This window comes from Rhinolophus ferrumequinum, chromosome 4, assembly GCF_004115265.2.
Source record: "Rhinolophus ferrumequinum isolate MPI-CBG mRhiFer1 chromosome 4, mRhiFer1_v1.p, whole genome shotgun sequence".
In the NCBI taxonomy this organism is placed as follows: Eukaryota; Metazoa; Chordata; class Mammalia; order Chiroptera; family Rhinolophidae; genus Rhinolophus; species Rhinolophus ferrumequinum.
In genome coordinates, this window is record NC_046287.1 from 88,747,511 (window position 1) to 88,763,434 (window position 15,924).

At 39.3% G+C, this 15,924-nt stretch overlaps 1 protein-coding gene across 3 annotated transcripts in view; it reads right to left on the reverse strand.

The window, feature by feature from the left end:
• The window catches only part of CYSLTR2 (cysteinyl leukotriene receptor 2), a 55,919-nt gene that overhangs the window by 7,867 nt on the left and 32,128 nt on the right, over nucleotides 1-15,924 (reverse strand). The window contains exons 2-3 of one of the 3 annotated variants that reach the window (XR_004422804.1): nucleotides 12,574-14,960; nucleotides 11,478-11,561 (exon numbers count right to left, since the gene is read on the reverse strand). Coding sequence is in view for 1 of the 3 variants with exons in the window: in XM_033103826.1 (XP_032959717.1) it covers nucleotides 13,946-14,960 (1,015 nt within the window). In the remaining 2 variants the exon portion in view is untranslated. Of the gene's footprint in view, nucleotides 1-11,477; nucleotides 14,961-15,924 lie in introns of all 3 variants that reach the window. The other 2 variants (XR_004422805.1, XM_033103826.1) reach the window with 2 other exon arrangements.

Consider the following 15,924-nt stretch of genomic DNA (forward strand, 5'->3'; position numbering starts at 1 on the left):
AGAAAATTGAGGCTTTGAGAGATTGCCACCCTCACCTGAGAACTCTGGAGCCAGAATTCAGGCACAAATCTCCCACACTGCAAACCCATGGCCTCCCCGCTACACTAAACTACTCCCCAAAACCTTAGCCTTGCGTCCTCCGTGTGACCCATAGCCTAGTCCTGATCATTCTCCAGTTTTCTCTTTCTTGCAGACTTGTGGTAAAATGAAAACAAACCAACACAGAATAAAACCCTTAACTTTTGGTTTATGGTTATGGATTTCAACTACCCCTAATAACAGGTGGTCAGGACTGAGTTCAACCAGGTTTGGGTTATTCTTGATTTCTACCACAGCTTTGATAGTCTAACCCTTATCCTTTGAGACAATGGGTTTATTTCTGTATTTGTGGAAGTTACTGAGTATATTTATGTAAGAGACTGTTTATAGATGTCTGCATTTGAGAGGAGGTTAAGGAGACCCAGAGTGGCTTTGAATCATTAAGAATTTGGCGTTCATGACGTCACTTCTAACGCAAAGAGGATTAAAGTCATTTGTTCCAGGAGCCCCTGCGGGGCATCTGGAGGAGTTCCAGGATGCTCTCTTCTCCCTCATCACCAGGGTGAATGCCAACTTCCGAACTCCCTTCTGTTCAGCACTGCATTATTCCCAGAATAATCATTGCAATCTTTTAAGTAGGAGCATGAATAAGTCCTATTTTCAGAGCATTCAAAATAGCAAAATTCAAATACAGAGAACAAATTAGGGACTGACTCATCACAAAATAATTATTTGCTTTAAGCAAATATTCACTGACCATTTCATTTGTGTAGCAGACTCCCCAAAGGCAATTAAAATGTAATTTAATAAAAACTCTATTTATATGAAGTATCTAGTAGCATATGACTGCTTGCATCTCTAGGGTTTTATAGATTTCAAAAGAATTTGGCATGTGTTTTCATACTTTTATTGTCCTCATAACTGCTTTGCAAGATGGGGCAAGTATTATCATTCCAACGTTACAGATGAGTAAACTAAGGCAGAGAGCTAAGTCTTTAGCCCAAAGTCACCAAGCTGAATAGTGGCAGAGCTAAGGCTAGATCTCAGCCTACTTGACTTCTTGCTAAAACACCCTTTCTTTATAAGCAGACTTCTTTTTTCAGATTTATATTTTCCCTTGAAACAGAACTCAGATAGTTAGGAACTATTTTGGAATATATTCAAATTTGGAATGGAGAACTATTTGTAAAAAATTATTTGATTTTTTTCAAACAGGGTAGTTGGAGATCTGTAAGGTTTTGAAAAGAGGATATAAAAATATACTTCATCAGACTCACTAGTAAAGCTCTTAAAAAACACAGATGATCAGGCCAGACTGTTTCGGCAGACTCAAAGGGTCTGCTTGCCTGCACTCATCCAAGCCAAAAAAAGACACAGGCATAAGTTTGCAGCAAAGAAAGTAAAGGTTTATTTAAAGAGTTGGCATCAAGCCCAGAGACACAGGTGAGCTAATGCTCTCAAAAACCTGGCTCCCCTATGGCTTCTAGTGGCTACATTAAATATGGGAAAAATCATTAATTATGGTTGCTATGGGAGTTGGGGTAATGGTCTCTACTGATTGGTCAAAACTAAGGCAGGAGCAATTGATTATGGCTTCAGGTCCTAGTGTCAGCATGGCATTGTTCTGTCCAGTATCCAGGGGATGCGGTCGGCCGTTCTGCATTCATGAGTCTGGAGTTGAAACATAACTGAGGCCAAGACGTTAGCTTTGTTTGACTAAAACCTTAGTCTAGTTTGCAGGTTGGTTATTGTATCTGGTCATGGTTGATAGACCTGAGGCATTATTCCTAAGTGAGTTTAACGCTGGCCAGAACCTAATGTCCTAAGGGCTTAATGATTAAAGGAGTGGACATACAATATATGTACAGATAGGAGGACTTGGGGGAAAGAGTGCAAGTGAGTTATAGTTTTATCAGGCCAAACAAAGTAAGCTTGGATTAAAGCAGACTGTATGCTAAAGAAATGAAGTTCATGTGCAGTTACAATTCTACAAATATATTCCATATGAATTTCCAGGTCTGGGTTATTTTTTTTGGTTTTGTTTTGTTTTTAGCTAAAGAGTTGGTTCAGCCAAAACTGAAAAGCGCAAGTTCAAATGTGGCCAGAGTGAGGCAATCTGAAAACTGGTGAAAAGAGTCTTAGATTTTTAAAGTGGCTCCTGTGCTCAAAGATATATGCCATTTCCTTGCAGGCAAACCTAATAAAATTAATTTGTATTTATCTCCTCTAACAGAGAAGAAGAGAGGATGAATCATATGCAATTGAAGATAATTAAGAATAAATTCTATTTAGCTTTAGGTCATGGTTCTATATTTATGTTGAAAATCTAGCCTTTATGTTCCTTATACATGGATGACTGTAATCATTACGCTCCTCTCCTCAGAAGTCTTCCGTGTCTCCCCATTGCCTCCTGAATTGCAGCACTCCCCTTTGCATGGCACTCCCGGTCCTCCATGCTCCTATCCTGCTCTTACAGCCTTTATACATTACTACTCCCCTCCAGGGAGGTCTTTGTCCACCAATCCATATCAGAGTGCTCACAATTTTCAAAAAACACTAGGTTTTGAAGGGGGGGAGTATCTTAGCTAAAATGCCCTTCTCTTTTCCCTTTCTTAATGTCTAGCCATTAAATTCTGCTCTTTCTTTTAGGATTAAGCCAAACAGCCCATTTTCCACAAAGCCATCACTTGAACTAAATTTCTTCCTTTTCTGTGCTCTGCTGGTGGTTGATCTGTACCTCACTTGTAATACCCGTCACTTTCTGACTTATGTCTAGGTGTTTTGTGTCTGTGTTTTAGGTCTTTTGCTAGACTTATCTTATTTATTTTTATACCCTCAAGGGGCCCAGCACAGTATTTGATACATAACCAGTGGGTACCCAGTAAAATAACTTGTGGAATTGAACTAAATGGTAGTTCTCTTATTTTGGAATTTCATTCCAAATAAAATCATGAAGGCTTTCCTTAAAAGTCTTGCCTGGGAAGAGAGTAAATTATTTTCAATTTCTCTGTCTTGTAGCCAACAAAAGAAGCGGGGGTGTAAACTGCTGGGGGTGGTTAGAGAAACTGACCAGGCTACTGAGGTTGGCAAAGGAAGAGGCAGCAGGGGAGAAACTACCTTTGTCAGAACTACAAATTATTTGATACCAAGATATTCAAGGTTGCAGAAAGGACAAACCAGTGATGATGCAATCCTCAGAAAATCTGTTCCAACTCATTGGGATCCCTGGTTACTGGATGAGTGAAATCAGGCAGAATGGAGCCACCAAAAAACAGAGTTTGGCGAAAGATAAGCAGAGCTTGGGATCTCAAAGAAATGGACTGGGATTCAGTCTGTGGTACTAAATGAATGAATCAAAAAACAAAAAGAAATAACAACAGCAAAACATCTACATAGGTCTCTAATCAAAACCTGTTTGAAAGAGTAGCCAGATATACAAGGAAAACTAAGAGACTGTGATGTCATAAAGACCAAGAAAAATGTTACAAGAGTAAGTGTTAGTTACAACTCTGTCTAATGCAACAGAGATCATGGAAATTGAGGCTAAAGAAGAGACCAGATCTAACAACACGAAGGCCATTGGTGATTTTGGCAAAGCTAGTTTGAGAACAATGTTGGAAACAGAAGCTGAATTGCAGGGGATTGAAAAGTGAATACAAGTAAGCATTCTTAGAAAATTGTAACATAGGTTTGTACCAAATTCATAACAAAATCCTAGAGCTAAACCTATTGCCTTTCTTACAAAGAAACTAAAAGGCTTTAATTTCTGAAATTATGGAGACAGATATTACCTCAAATTCTGACCTGATAAAAATGATATAGTCGTAATTTTTAAGTGCACTACAGAGTGCAGAATACGGGGGTTGGGGGGAATCCAGAGTGGTCAAAACAGAATAAAAGTATAAACTTTGAGAAATAAAGAAATGCCAAGAATCACTTTCACCCTGAGAGTATTTTCTAAGCCCCAGGGAACTTTGTTGATGTTTTGATGACTTCATAGAATGAGGGAAATTGGCGCTAAAGCCTAGATTCCACCCAAAATAGAAAGTCTAACAGATGAATCCTTGTGTAAAACAACCACCCCAAGATTTAGTGGCCTAAAATAACAATGTATTATTAAACTCTATGTGTTGACAGTGCTCAGCTATGATTTCTCCCTTGGGGAGACTTCTGGGTTATAGCCAGATCAAGGTTTTAGTCATTTGAAGGCTTAGCTGTCCATCCAGAAGGGTTCACTCACATGGCTCACAGTTAATGCTAGCTGTTGGCGGGGAGCTCAGCTGGGGCTGTTAACCAAAATACCTATACACTATCTCTCCAGGTATCTTGGTCTTCTCACAGAATGAAAGTTGAGTTCCAAGAGGAAGCATCTCAAGAGCAATGTTCCAAGAGATTCAAGCAGAAGCCACAAGGCTTGCTATGACTTAGTCTTGGAAGTCCCAGAATGTCACCTCTGCTGTATCCTACTGGCCAAACAAGTCATTAAGCCCAACGCAGATTCAAGAGGAGGGGAATTAGATTCCACGTTTTGATATGATGAGCAGCAAGCACGGGTAGAGAAGGAATCGATGGTGACAATTTTTGGGGAAGATCTACTATATCCCTGAATAAAGCTTGAATGCTATAATTTCCATTCTCAGTCTAAGGACATATGAGAAACAAACTTACCATGCAGAAGGGAATAGGAATGGACCTTGCTTGTTCAGACACCTCCCTCAGGTGAAGACGGAAAAATATCTCTCCTAAAAATTTTGAATCACAAGCTGATTATTGGGGAAGTTATGGCCAGAATTTTCACTATCTATGTGGTGCAAAAAAATAAAAAATAAAAAAAAATAAAGTAGGCACTTTAATTTAATATGGACCTAGGATTGTATTGTATCCAAGAACCTGGAAGAAATAAATGTAAAACCTCTCTGGAGGAAAGTCAACATAAGCCTCAAAAAAAAAAAAAAAAAGAAAGAAAGAAAGAAATAAAGAAAGACGGAAGGAAAGAAAGAAAGAAAAGAAAAAAACCCATTGATAAAGTTCCAAAGAACAGGGGAGCATAATCAAAAATCAGAAAACATATCAAGTCACTATGGGTAAGGGACAGCATAAATGATACACAGCAGAATCAGACCATCAAAAACTTCACAATGAAATTATTAGTCTCAGAGTATAAAACAAGTATATTTCAAGAAATAAAGAGGGTTGAAGAAATTAAGAAGAGCAATAAACTATAAATTATAACCATGCCACTTAGAAAAAATACATTTCTAGAAATGAAAAGTAGAAATAATTGAAATGAATAATGTAAAACATGGGTTTAGCAATGGATTAGGCACAGCTGAATCCAAATCAGAGTAATTAAAACAAATCTCTACCTCAATATATTATAGTAATATTTCAGAACACATTAACAAAAGACAAAGATCTTAAGACTAACCAGATCTTAAGTCTCAGAGCATAGTGCAATGAAATAGCTGATATTATAAGGTAGTACAGTGACATGTGTGGTTGGTAAGAACATAAGCTCTGTAGTTGCCTGATTGGGTTTCAATACTGGTTCTGTCACTAGCAATTACATTTTGACAAGTTACTTCACCTTACTATGACTCAGTTTCCTCATCTATAAAACACGAGTAACCACATATTTGTTCAGTTCTTCTATTACATGAAAAATGTACACCCATTTCCTAAAAGAATGGGTAGCATTAATAAATGCTAGCTATTATTATAAAGGAACTGGCGAGGGGTTTATCATCCACAATAACAAAAAGCAGAAGGTAGTCAACCTAGCTATCAACCTAGAATTTTTGATTTATTAATATATTTACCTACATCTTTGCTCACTATTACTTCTTGCATTTCAGACTGTCCATTTGTTATCGTTTTCTTTTACCAAAAGTATAACCTTTAGAATATCCTTTTGTGAAAATTTATTGGTAGTTAACTCCCTCAAGTTAAATAATACATGAAAGTCACAGTGAAATATGAAAACCACAACGAAAGTCACTTGAAACATACCAGGATTCAACAGGTTAAAAGTCTGACTATCACAAATGCTTCTGAGGAGGTAGACACACGGGAGTTCTCAGATGTTGCTGTCAGGGGTGTGAATTAGTAAAACCAGTTTGGAAGAGAGTTGGTATTACCTAGAAATGTTAATTAGGAACACATTCCAAAGTGTATAATCTGGAGAAGCACTGAAAGACGTGTATGAAAATATTCATAGGAACATTGTTACTAATAGCCAAAATCTGACAATTATCTAAGTCTCCATTAACAGAAGTATAGATAATTAAATTGGGTTACACTCATATTAGCAGCAGTATCACGATTGACTCTGAAAAAGATAAAGGCTGAATAGAAAAAATATTAATCGTTACTATATTATTCCATTTATAAAAAGTGAAAAAACATGCAAAAACTAAATAATATTTTGCTTATTTATGGGGATACATTTATGTGCTAAAGACTTATTAACACAAAATTCAGAATAATGATTTCCCTCTAGGATCAGTGGTACATAAATGAGTATGGAGGTGCTAATAATATTCTATTTCTCAGACTAGCGAGTAAGAACAGAGGTAACAATTTTATTACTAGTCTTTAATTCTCACAGTTTTGTTTGTATGAAAGATCTTGGGAATAAAGAAAGCATCATGTTGAATTTCAAGAAAATTAATTTACCTTAGACTTAAAGCACGCATCTCACAAGGCTAACAGGAAATTCAGTTTCGGTCATTACAAGGGTTCTCCAATTTGAGAATTATAAAACTGCTTTCCCTAATTTAAGGGGTATGCAAAGATCCCAAGGTCCTGCTTGAGCCAGCACATCAAGGAAGCTCCTTTGATCATTAGCCACTGTCCACACTGGCCCACTGACCCAGGCTGCATGTTGCTTTTATGTCCAGTAGCCCCTGGTATATCTATTCCTCACTTGGAATACAGGAATCATTGTGGACAAGGGAGCAGGGGAGAACCTGGAAGTCCCCGGGCCTAGAATTCAGACTCCTCATCATATCACACAGCTAACCCTTCTGAGACCTTTCCAACTCCCCATGTAATTTAGCCTTTGTTGTCAAGCTGTGTGTTTCTTTGATCTCTTTGTGGATTTTTATGACAGTGCCATATTCTTTTTTACTTATTAGAGCTTTGTAATATATATTAACTTTTTAATACGTCCTCTTTCATTATATTTTTCCTTGTGGCTTTTATTAGCTGTTAAGTAGCTGCCTCTATCTACTACGGGATGAAATGTCCTCAGAGAAAGAGTCTCCCATCACCATATCCTCTAGATTGCCCCCTCCCTGTCCCCATTCTCCCCTAATAAGGTCTCTATTTTCAAGCTCCTTTCCAAGAAGAGAAATGAATTTTCTATTGGAAGCCATCTCTCTTGCTGATCTTCCTTCCTAATCTGTTTTTAGCCAGTTTGACATCATCTCTACTTCAGAATAAAATGCAAATTAGCTTAATTAAATTTAAAACAGAGAATTGGTCATTTAAAATAGTTACAAAAATATGGTGGCATTTGCTTCTTAGGTTCCCCCTGAAAAAGCACAGTTCCAGTATCATAATTCTACTAAAGATTACACAACCAAAAGCCTTTCTCCCAGTTGAACAATTTATGCATTTGCTTGAGGGGATATCTAATATCTCAAACAAAAAGAACTGTATCTAAAACTCCAGGGCACTCTTGACTTTCATTTTGTTAAATAAAGAGTTCCATTTTGTTTTCTTCCTCAAGGACAATATTCTTCACCAAGTGAGAAAATGAGTTGTTTCACTCTCAGTAGAAAAAGGAAAAGTCTGAGACTTCCCATCAAGATGATGATGTAGGTAAATGCTATGCTAGCCTCCTCCCATGATCACATCAAAATTACAACTAAATTACACAACAGCCATCATTGAGAATTGCCTGAAGTCTAACTGAACAGAAGTCCAATAACTAAGGACATACAAGGAAGGCACTTTAAGACTGGTAGGAGGGACAGAGACAGAGATCAGGCAGGTCCCACACTTATGATGTGGTGGTTAAGAAAAGAGAGGATATCTTGGCTGTGGAGGACCCCCCACAGCCAGGGATCTGAAGTGAAAAGCAAGGGATCTCAGCACCACACCAGGCTCCCTAGCCCAAGGTTACAATGCTGGGAGAAGAACTCCCCATAACTTCTGGTTGTGAAAACCAGCGAAGATTGTGGCTGAGTGAAATGGAGGGCTCCTGAAGGCCCAGTCATTCCTCTTAAAGGTCCCATGCATGGACTTACTCTCTGAGCTCCAGCACTGAGGCAGCGGGGACATAGGGGAGGAACTGAATTGTCTGGCATCAGGATGAGGGCTTAAGGGGCAACTTCTCAGACAGAAGTGCTGACAGAAGCCATTGTTTCTTGTTGAGCCCTCCTCCCACCCAGCAGCCTGTCTGAGTCTTCATCAACCTTGCTGACACTGTTTGTCCCACCCTGGTGATTCCCTGAGACCCCAAGGCACCCAACTTGTAGGCACACCCAAGCTGCTTCCAGTGGCTTTTCAACTGTCTTGGCTCATGCTACAGATTTTCCTAAAATCTCTTTTAAAGCTTCACAAATCCCAAATAAGTAGCATCTGGCCTTAGCGGGGCCCTATATCTCTTGCTAAGTGTCCTGAAGCCTGGCACTAGTGACAGCCAGCCTTGGTTCACAGGATAGCTGCTCCCAGGCACCTCCAAGCCCAGCACAAGCAGCAACCATCTGCAGATCACTTTCTAGCTCCTAACAGGTGACCCCTGGCAAAGCATAGGCAGCAGCTGACCTTGGACTGTATTGGAGCCCCTCCCAAGAGGCACCAGAAACAACACACCTGGTGGCCAGCTTCAGATCACACCAGAGCACTACCCAACCACCTCCACAAACTACTACACACCCAAAGGGCAGACTCAATAGGCATCAGAGCCCTACTAAAGTGAATCCTGCTCTGTCTGGTAAGTGCCTGCACAACAGCTCCTCCACTCTAGTCATGGCCAGTCTTCATAGCCAATCAGCCTTAATTCCTCCCATTGAAATGCCAAGAGCAACCAAGGCTCAACTATAAGAGGAGGGCACACATAACCCACACAAGGGACACACCTAGAGTGCCCACCTCAGGTGACTAAGGAGACTGCACCACTGAGCCTAACAACACACCTATTACATAAGACCACTCTACCAAGACCAGGAGACATAACAGCTCTACCTAATACATAGTAACAAACAAAGGGAGGTAGCCACAATGAGGAGACAAAGAAACACATCCAAATGAAAGAACAGAATAGAACTTCAGAAAAAGAACTAAATGAAATGAAGGCAATCAAACTACCAGATGCAGAGTGCAAAACACTTGTTATAAGGATGCTTAATGAACTTAAGGGCAGAGTTGATGAACTCAGTGAGAACTTTAACAAGGAGGTAGGAAATATAAAAACTGATATAGAAAACTTAAAAAAGGACCAGTCAAAAGTGAAGAATACAATAACTGAAATACAGAATACACGAGAGGGAATCAATAGTAGAGTAAGTGAAAGAAAAGACTGAATCAGTGATTTGGAAGATGAGATAGCAGAAAACACCCAATCAGAACAAGTAAAATAAATAAGAACCAAAAAAAAATTAGGATAGTTTATAAGGCCTCAGGGACAACATCAAGCATACCAGCATTTGCATCATAGGGGTACCAAAAGGAGAAAAGAGAGCAAAAAGAAAGCAAATAGAATTGAAAGTCTATTTGCAAAAATAATGATGGAAAACTTCCTTAACCTGGTGAAGGAAATAGACATACAAGTCCAGGAAGAGCCGACTTTGGGACAACATGGATGGACCTAAATGGTATTATGTTAAGTGAAACAAGAGAAAGAAAAATACCATATGATTTCACTTATATGTGGGATCTAAAAAACAAAATGAAAAAACAAACAAACAAACAAAGCAGAAACAAACTCATAGATACAAAGAACATTCATTTTGATGGTTGTCAGCTGGGAAGGAGGTGAGGGGGTGAAAAGGGAAAAGGGTTTAAGATGTGCAAATTGCCAGTTATAAAAACAGTTATAGGGATATAAAGTACAGCTTAGGGAATATAGTCAATAATATTGTAATAACTATATATGGTGTTGGATGGGTACTAGAATTATCAGGGTGATCACTTTATAAGTTATATAAATGTCTAATCACTATATTGTATACATGAAACTAATGTAATACTGTATGTCAACTGTAATTGAAAAATAAAAAATTATCTTTTAAAAAAGTAAAGAAAGAATAAAAAGGAAAAGTCTTGGAAAGAGGAAAAATAAGTTATTAAGCTCTCTCTCTCTCTCTCTCTCTCTCTCTCTCTCTCTCTCTCACACACACACACACACACACACACACACACACACCATAGACTTACAGACACTAATAACTCGCATCCCCTGTATTACTGCTCATCCCAAGAACCTTAGTTGCTCTCAGTTATTCCCAGCTTTCTCTGGTATAGCTTACCCTTGGAGAGTTAAGATTTCTAGTTGCCATGTAAAAATCCCTATAACTTTACAATATAAATTTATATTTTAGCTGTCATCCTTCTTCCTTAAGTGTATCGTCCTTTCCACCCTCCTCAATTTCTGAGCCTGCTGCTTAGGAACAAGCCACACCTGACATGGATGCCTAGATGGCTGGCAGCTCTCTTTCCACCTCATTACAATGCAGAGTGTGGCTTCTGCAAGCCCCATTTCACCCCTCTCCCAGCTGAGATTTCCGTGGTTTAACTCCAATCCCAACTCTAGGTGTCGTCTGTGATCATCCTCACTCAATAAGAGCAATCCCTTCTTCCGTGGTTTAGTTTAGGAGCCATTGTGTAATCTGAGTAGGTTTGATCAAAAGGAAGCCTATGACTTTTGTTGGTTGACTTGTGCAGGGATATCCTGTTTCTTCTCCTGGATACAAGAAGCATGTAGCCTCATGCTGCTTGCAGTCAGCCTGTTCCCATGAGGGGATTATGCCATGGAACCAAGCCAATACTTAGAGGGAGAGGCTCATAGGAAAGGGAGTCTCACAGAACATTGGTTGAATAGAGCCTGAAGTCCAACTTCCTTTTGTATGTTCCAGTTATGTGAGATAATGATTGTTTAAGCCACTTGGAGTTGGTATTTTCTGTTACGTGCAACTACAAAATATCTTGATATACCAAATCACCGCTGACCCAGGAAGTGATGCTCCTCAGCCCAAGAGTCTATGTGGGCATCCCTCAGGGTCCCAAAGCCAAGTCTAGTCCTTTTCTGCCTTTCTTTCTCCCGTCAGCATTCAATTTCCAATTCTGGTGGCTTTCTTTTTGTCATTTTTAAAAAAAACAGAGAATTAATTTGAATTTTAAAATTTTAACTTATTTTTTAATTATATTTCAGCAACATATATTCACAAGTTAGGCAGTTAAATTGTTCTTAAAAGGAAAAGAGAAATCCTCACCCTATCTTTTCACCCGCGACTTCTCTCCAGAGGCAATCTCCGTCAGTTTTTTTCACTGTTTCTTCTGGACTTTAGCTCCTATTGCTAAATAACATTTTTATAGTTATTCATTGTCCTCTAGTTATGTATTTTCGGTGATGGAAGATGGGGACCTAGATTTTTTACACCCCTCCTCCCCCACTTACAAATCCTCTCGCTTCATTTCTTGAAAAACAAATTATATCATAGTCTTTGATATTTATGTTATTCTCTAGGTAAATATTATTCACAGCTAAGCCATGTAGTGTATTATTTCCTTTCTTACACAAGTTTCTTTTTCCCTAGTATTTAATAGGTGCTTTGTCTTTTCCCTTGCTTATTTTTCTATGTATTTTCACTAGCTCATCCTAAGCTGTCCAAGAAAAATATAAATCCCTCTAGTGTGGGCAAATCAATTAGTTTCTTGTTTTTCTGCTACATACTAACTTCCTGGGAATTTTTTTTCACCTTTTCCTGTGTTGGATTCCTTGTTTCCTAGATGTCATGTTTTCCTCTATCTTGGTTTAATCTATTATTTTGGAGGAGCACATCCTCCAGTAGGTTTCTGATAAAAATTGCAAGGGTGATAAAAATATTGAGACCTTTCATACTGAAAATGTTTCTATTCACCCTTTCATTTATTTGTTGGTGCTTTCCTTATCTGGGTGTTTTCCTCCAATGTGTAGTAGTCATTGACTGCTCATAATTAAGACTGAGTAGAAGAGATTAGTTGCAGTGTGGGCTTTCCTGTCAGGTAGATAATAGGGCAGGACCTGACTTTTATGTTGGGGAACCCCGAACAGTCTATATCTGTTGGTCTTTTTTCTTGGTTTAGCAGTTTTTCCATAGGAGGATCCTCCAGGTTCCCCTCTTTACAGGATACAGTCTATCACCATTCTGGCAGCTCAATAAGGGGAAGGCTCTAGGGCTCTTGTTTACCATGAGGAATCTCACTTAATCCCTCCCAACCTGCAGAATATCACCTGCCTCCCACCCCTCACTCTGCCTGGGGTCAACAAATCCAAAGAGAAAAAGATTGGTCTTCAGTGCTCTCATTAGAGTGAGGAGGGGTAGGTACCTGGTGGGGAAGAGAAGTCTTATTCTGACTTTCAACCAATATTCATGGAGGTTTGCAGGAGACACAGTTGAGGTTGTATCCAACCAACCCTTCTTCAGAGAGGTTCTTCAAACTCTCATGAACTCTGTGAACTTAACAAGTTTCCTAATTTCTTTGAGCTTCAGGTTCTTCGTCTGTAAAATGGAAACACCAGGCTTTGGTGTGAGTGTTAAATGGGATCAATGAACGTGAAGTGCCTGGCACAGTCTGCCCAGCATGAAGAGGGCACTCAATTCTTGGCAATACAATGGTCTTGGTGGTAGTGTCCTTAGCCTTGTTTCAATGAACAGAGAGGAACCCTTTCTACTATCCAGTGCTTTCCCACACTCTCTCAAAAGGACCCCACCCTACTTATGTTCTGCCAAAATGTTAATAGAATTTCAGGGGTATAAAAGCCTTTTCAACTTGTCATCTACCCTACTCTCTTTCTGAGTGCCCACCCAAACCCTTAGAGACACCTCCTCTATTCTGGCTCCCATCTCAATGGATTAACATGCAAGATTGAGAACTGCAGTGAAGTCAGTCTAAACCCAAATCTCAAGAGTAAAATTGAGCCCTTTTCTCCCCTATTGTACACATAATCCTTTCAGTCCCCTATGGCAATGCCTCAGGTCATCCTCCTACTCTTCCTGTCCTTATTAACCCCTGGCAAGAGAGAGTCAAAAGGGGCCTTCTTGCCTTCAGTGTGCTAGAGCCCCTTTCCCAGTGCAAAATTAAATTCCTCCTTCCCCCTCCTCACCAACTCTTTCTTGCCCTAGTCCTTCTCCCTCTTCTTCTCTCACTGCTCTCATTTGGGAACTTGATCACACTTTGTTAGAGGACAGCCTTTCTCTTTATCATCAAGGTCTTTTCCCTGAGTTCTTAGAATGCTTTTCTTATTTGATCTGGGGCCTCCAGCAGCTTTGCTAATTGGCTATAGCTCAGGGGATTGAAGAGGAACTGAAGAAGCTGGGGAAGTTGGGGTTATCTTAAAGTTAAGAATTTAGAATGCTTATTGGGCCAGAGATCTGATACAGAATCTGATGAAAAGTAGCACCCATTCTGCTCAGCATTTTTCCCGCCTGATGCTTCAGGTTGCAAGACTCTATCTAGTATGGAATTTTCCTGCTATGTTCCTCATTTAGACTTAATCATTGAAAATACATCCAATGAAATTTTTGAAGTAGACCTTATTAGCAAAATGTCATGGTCAAGTAAATGTTGGGACTAGACCTTTTTTGGGAATGGTGTAAATACATGGTCTTTTGGAGACTATGTGTGAATGACCGTAGACACAAGAAGACAAGAACAGGCCTCACCTAATAATCCCTTACATTCTTGTTTCCTTTTTCAATCACACACAGGCAGGAAAGCTGCACTTTGTCTTCTGTGGATGAACTTTTCTGAATGCAGACCTTAGTCTGTCCTTAAAATTCTCCCCAGTAAAGTAATAAAGCAAAGGGTTGAGGCAGGTGTTAGATGCTGCCAAGGCCAATGTGATGATCACGGCCTTATGCAGCCAGTCTCTGCATATACCCGCTTTCCACACGACCAGGTGGAAGGTCCTCAGTATGTGATAGGGCAGGAAACACAGGAGGAAGATGATCAAGGTAATGATGATAGTAGTCAGTGCCTTCTTGTGAGCAACCCGCAGCCCCAATTCTGGGACCTCCACCTTTAACAGCGTGCGAATGATCAGCAGGTAACAGATGTTGAGCGTACAGAATGGCAGCAGGAAGCCTATCACCAAGGCGATGTGGTTCATGGTCTTCAGTTTAACAAGTTTATTGAATTTCAGCTCTAAGCATGTTGTGACATTACCCTCTTGCTCAGAGCCATTGTTCAGAAGCGTTATTGAGGAAGCCATGATAAAGATCCATATGATCCCACACAGAATCCAGGCACTTCTAATGCTGGTGACATGGAGGAGCCGGAAAGGGTGAACAGTTGCCAGAAAGCGTATAACGCTCAGCACAGTCAGGAAATAAATACTGCTGTACATGTTGACATATATGGAATAAGACATAATCCTGCAGGCCACATCCCCAAATATCCAATTGGAGCCTCTCAGGTAATAGTCAGCCCTGAAGGGCAGTGTGGTTGTGAATAAGAGATCCGAAATGGCCAGGTTTAGCATGAAAACATTCACAGATGTGGACTTCTTATGAGGCTGCAGAAAAACAAATATGGAAAAGCCATTTCCCAAGGCTCCGCAGACAAATATTATCAGGTATACAATAGGATAAAAATCCCTCTTGAAGTTTTCAATTGTGCAGTTCCTATGGCTATTGTTATTGCTGAAGTTGCCATTGGGTTCCATTTCTGATGTGAAGATGGATGGAGGCAAGGACAAAAGTTTTCTCTCCATGCTGGATTAAAAAGAAATAGACACAAAGAGTTACTTCCTGCTCATTGCTTACATCATTCCAGGGTTTAACGGAAATGGAGAAATACTATCTTTTCTTTGAAACTTGCATCAAAAAATATCAGCTAAGTCTTTACTACATGCTCTATTACATTTCATGATAAATTTCTAGAATGCAGAATAAACATTAATGTATTTAATTGAAGCTGAAGCCTCAAACGTGGGGGGCTTTTGGCCTAGTGCTCATGTTGAAACGAGTGCCCTGTAACACTGCAGTCTAAATCTACTGGATGGCAGATTTCTGATCGGAATCTATGGAAGGCAGAAGGAAGTGGTGCAACATTTTTCAAGTGCTGAAAGAAAAGATGAACTGAGAGTCCTATTTCTAACAAAAATATCCTTCAACTATGAAGGAATAATCAAGGTATTCTCAGATAACAGAAAACTAAGAGAATTTGTTGCCAAAAATCCTACTTTAGAAATTCTCTAAACAGAAAGGAATCGATAAGTAAAGGATCCTTGGACCATCATAAAAGAAGAAAGAACACAAACAAAAATATGGGTATATGTAATAGACTTTTCTTCTCTTTTTGAGTCTAAGTAATGTTTGATGGTTGAAACAAAAACTATAACACTGTCTGATGTGGTTCTAAATGGATGTAGAGGAATTTTTAAAGATAATTATATAAATTGGGGAGGGTGAAGGGACATAAAGGTAGTAAGGTTTTCACACTTCACTTGAACTAGTAAAACGATGATGCCAATAGACTGTGGTAATGTGGGTATAATGTACCTAAAGTAGTCACTAAAAAGCTATACAAAGAGATACACTCAAAACCACTGAAGATAAATCAAAATAGAATTCTAAAAAATATTCAACTAACCATCAGAGAAATGCAAATAAAAACCACAATGAGATACCACCTCACCCCAGTCAAAATGGCTATCATCAATAAATCAACAAACAA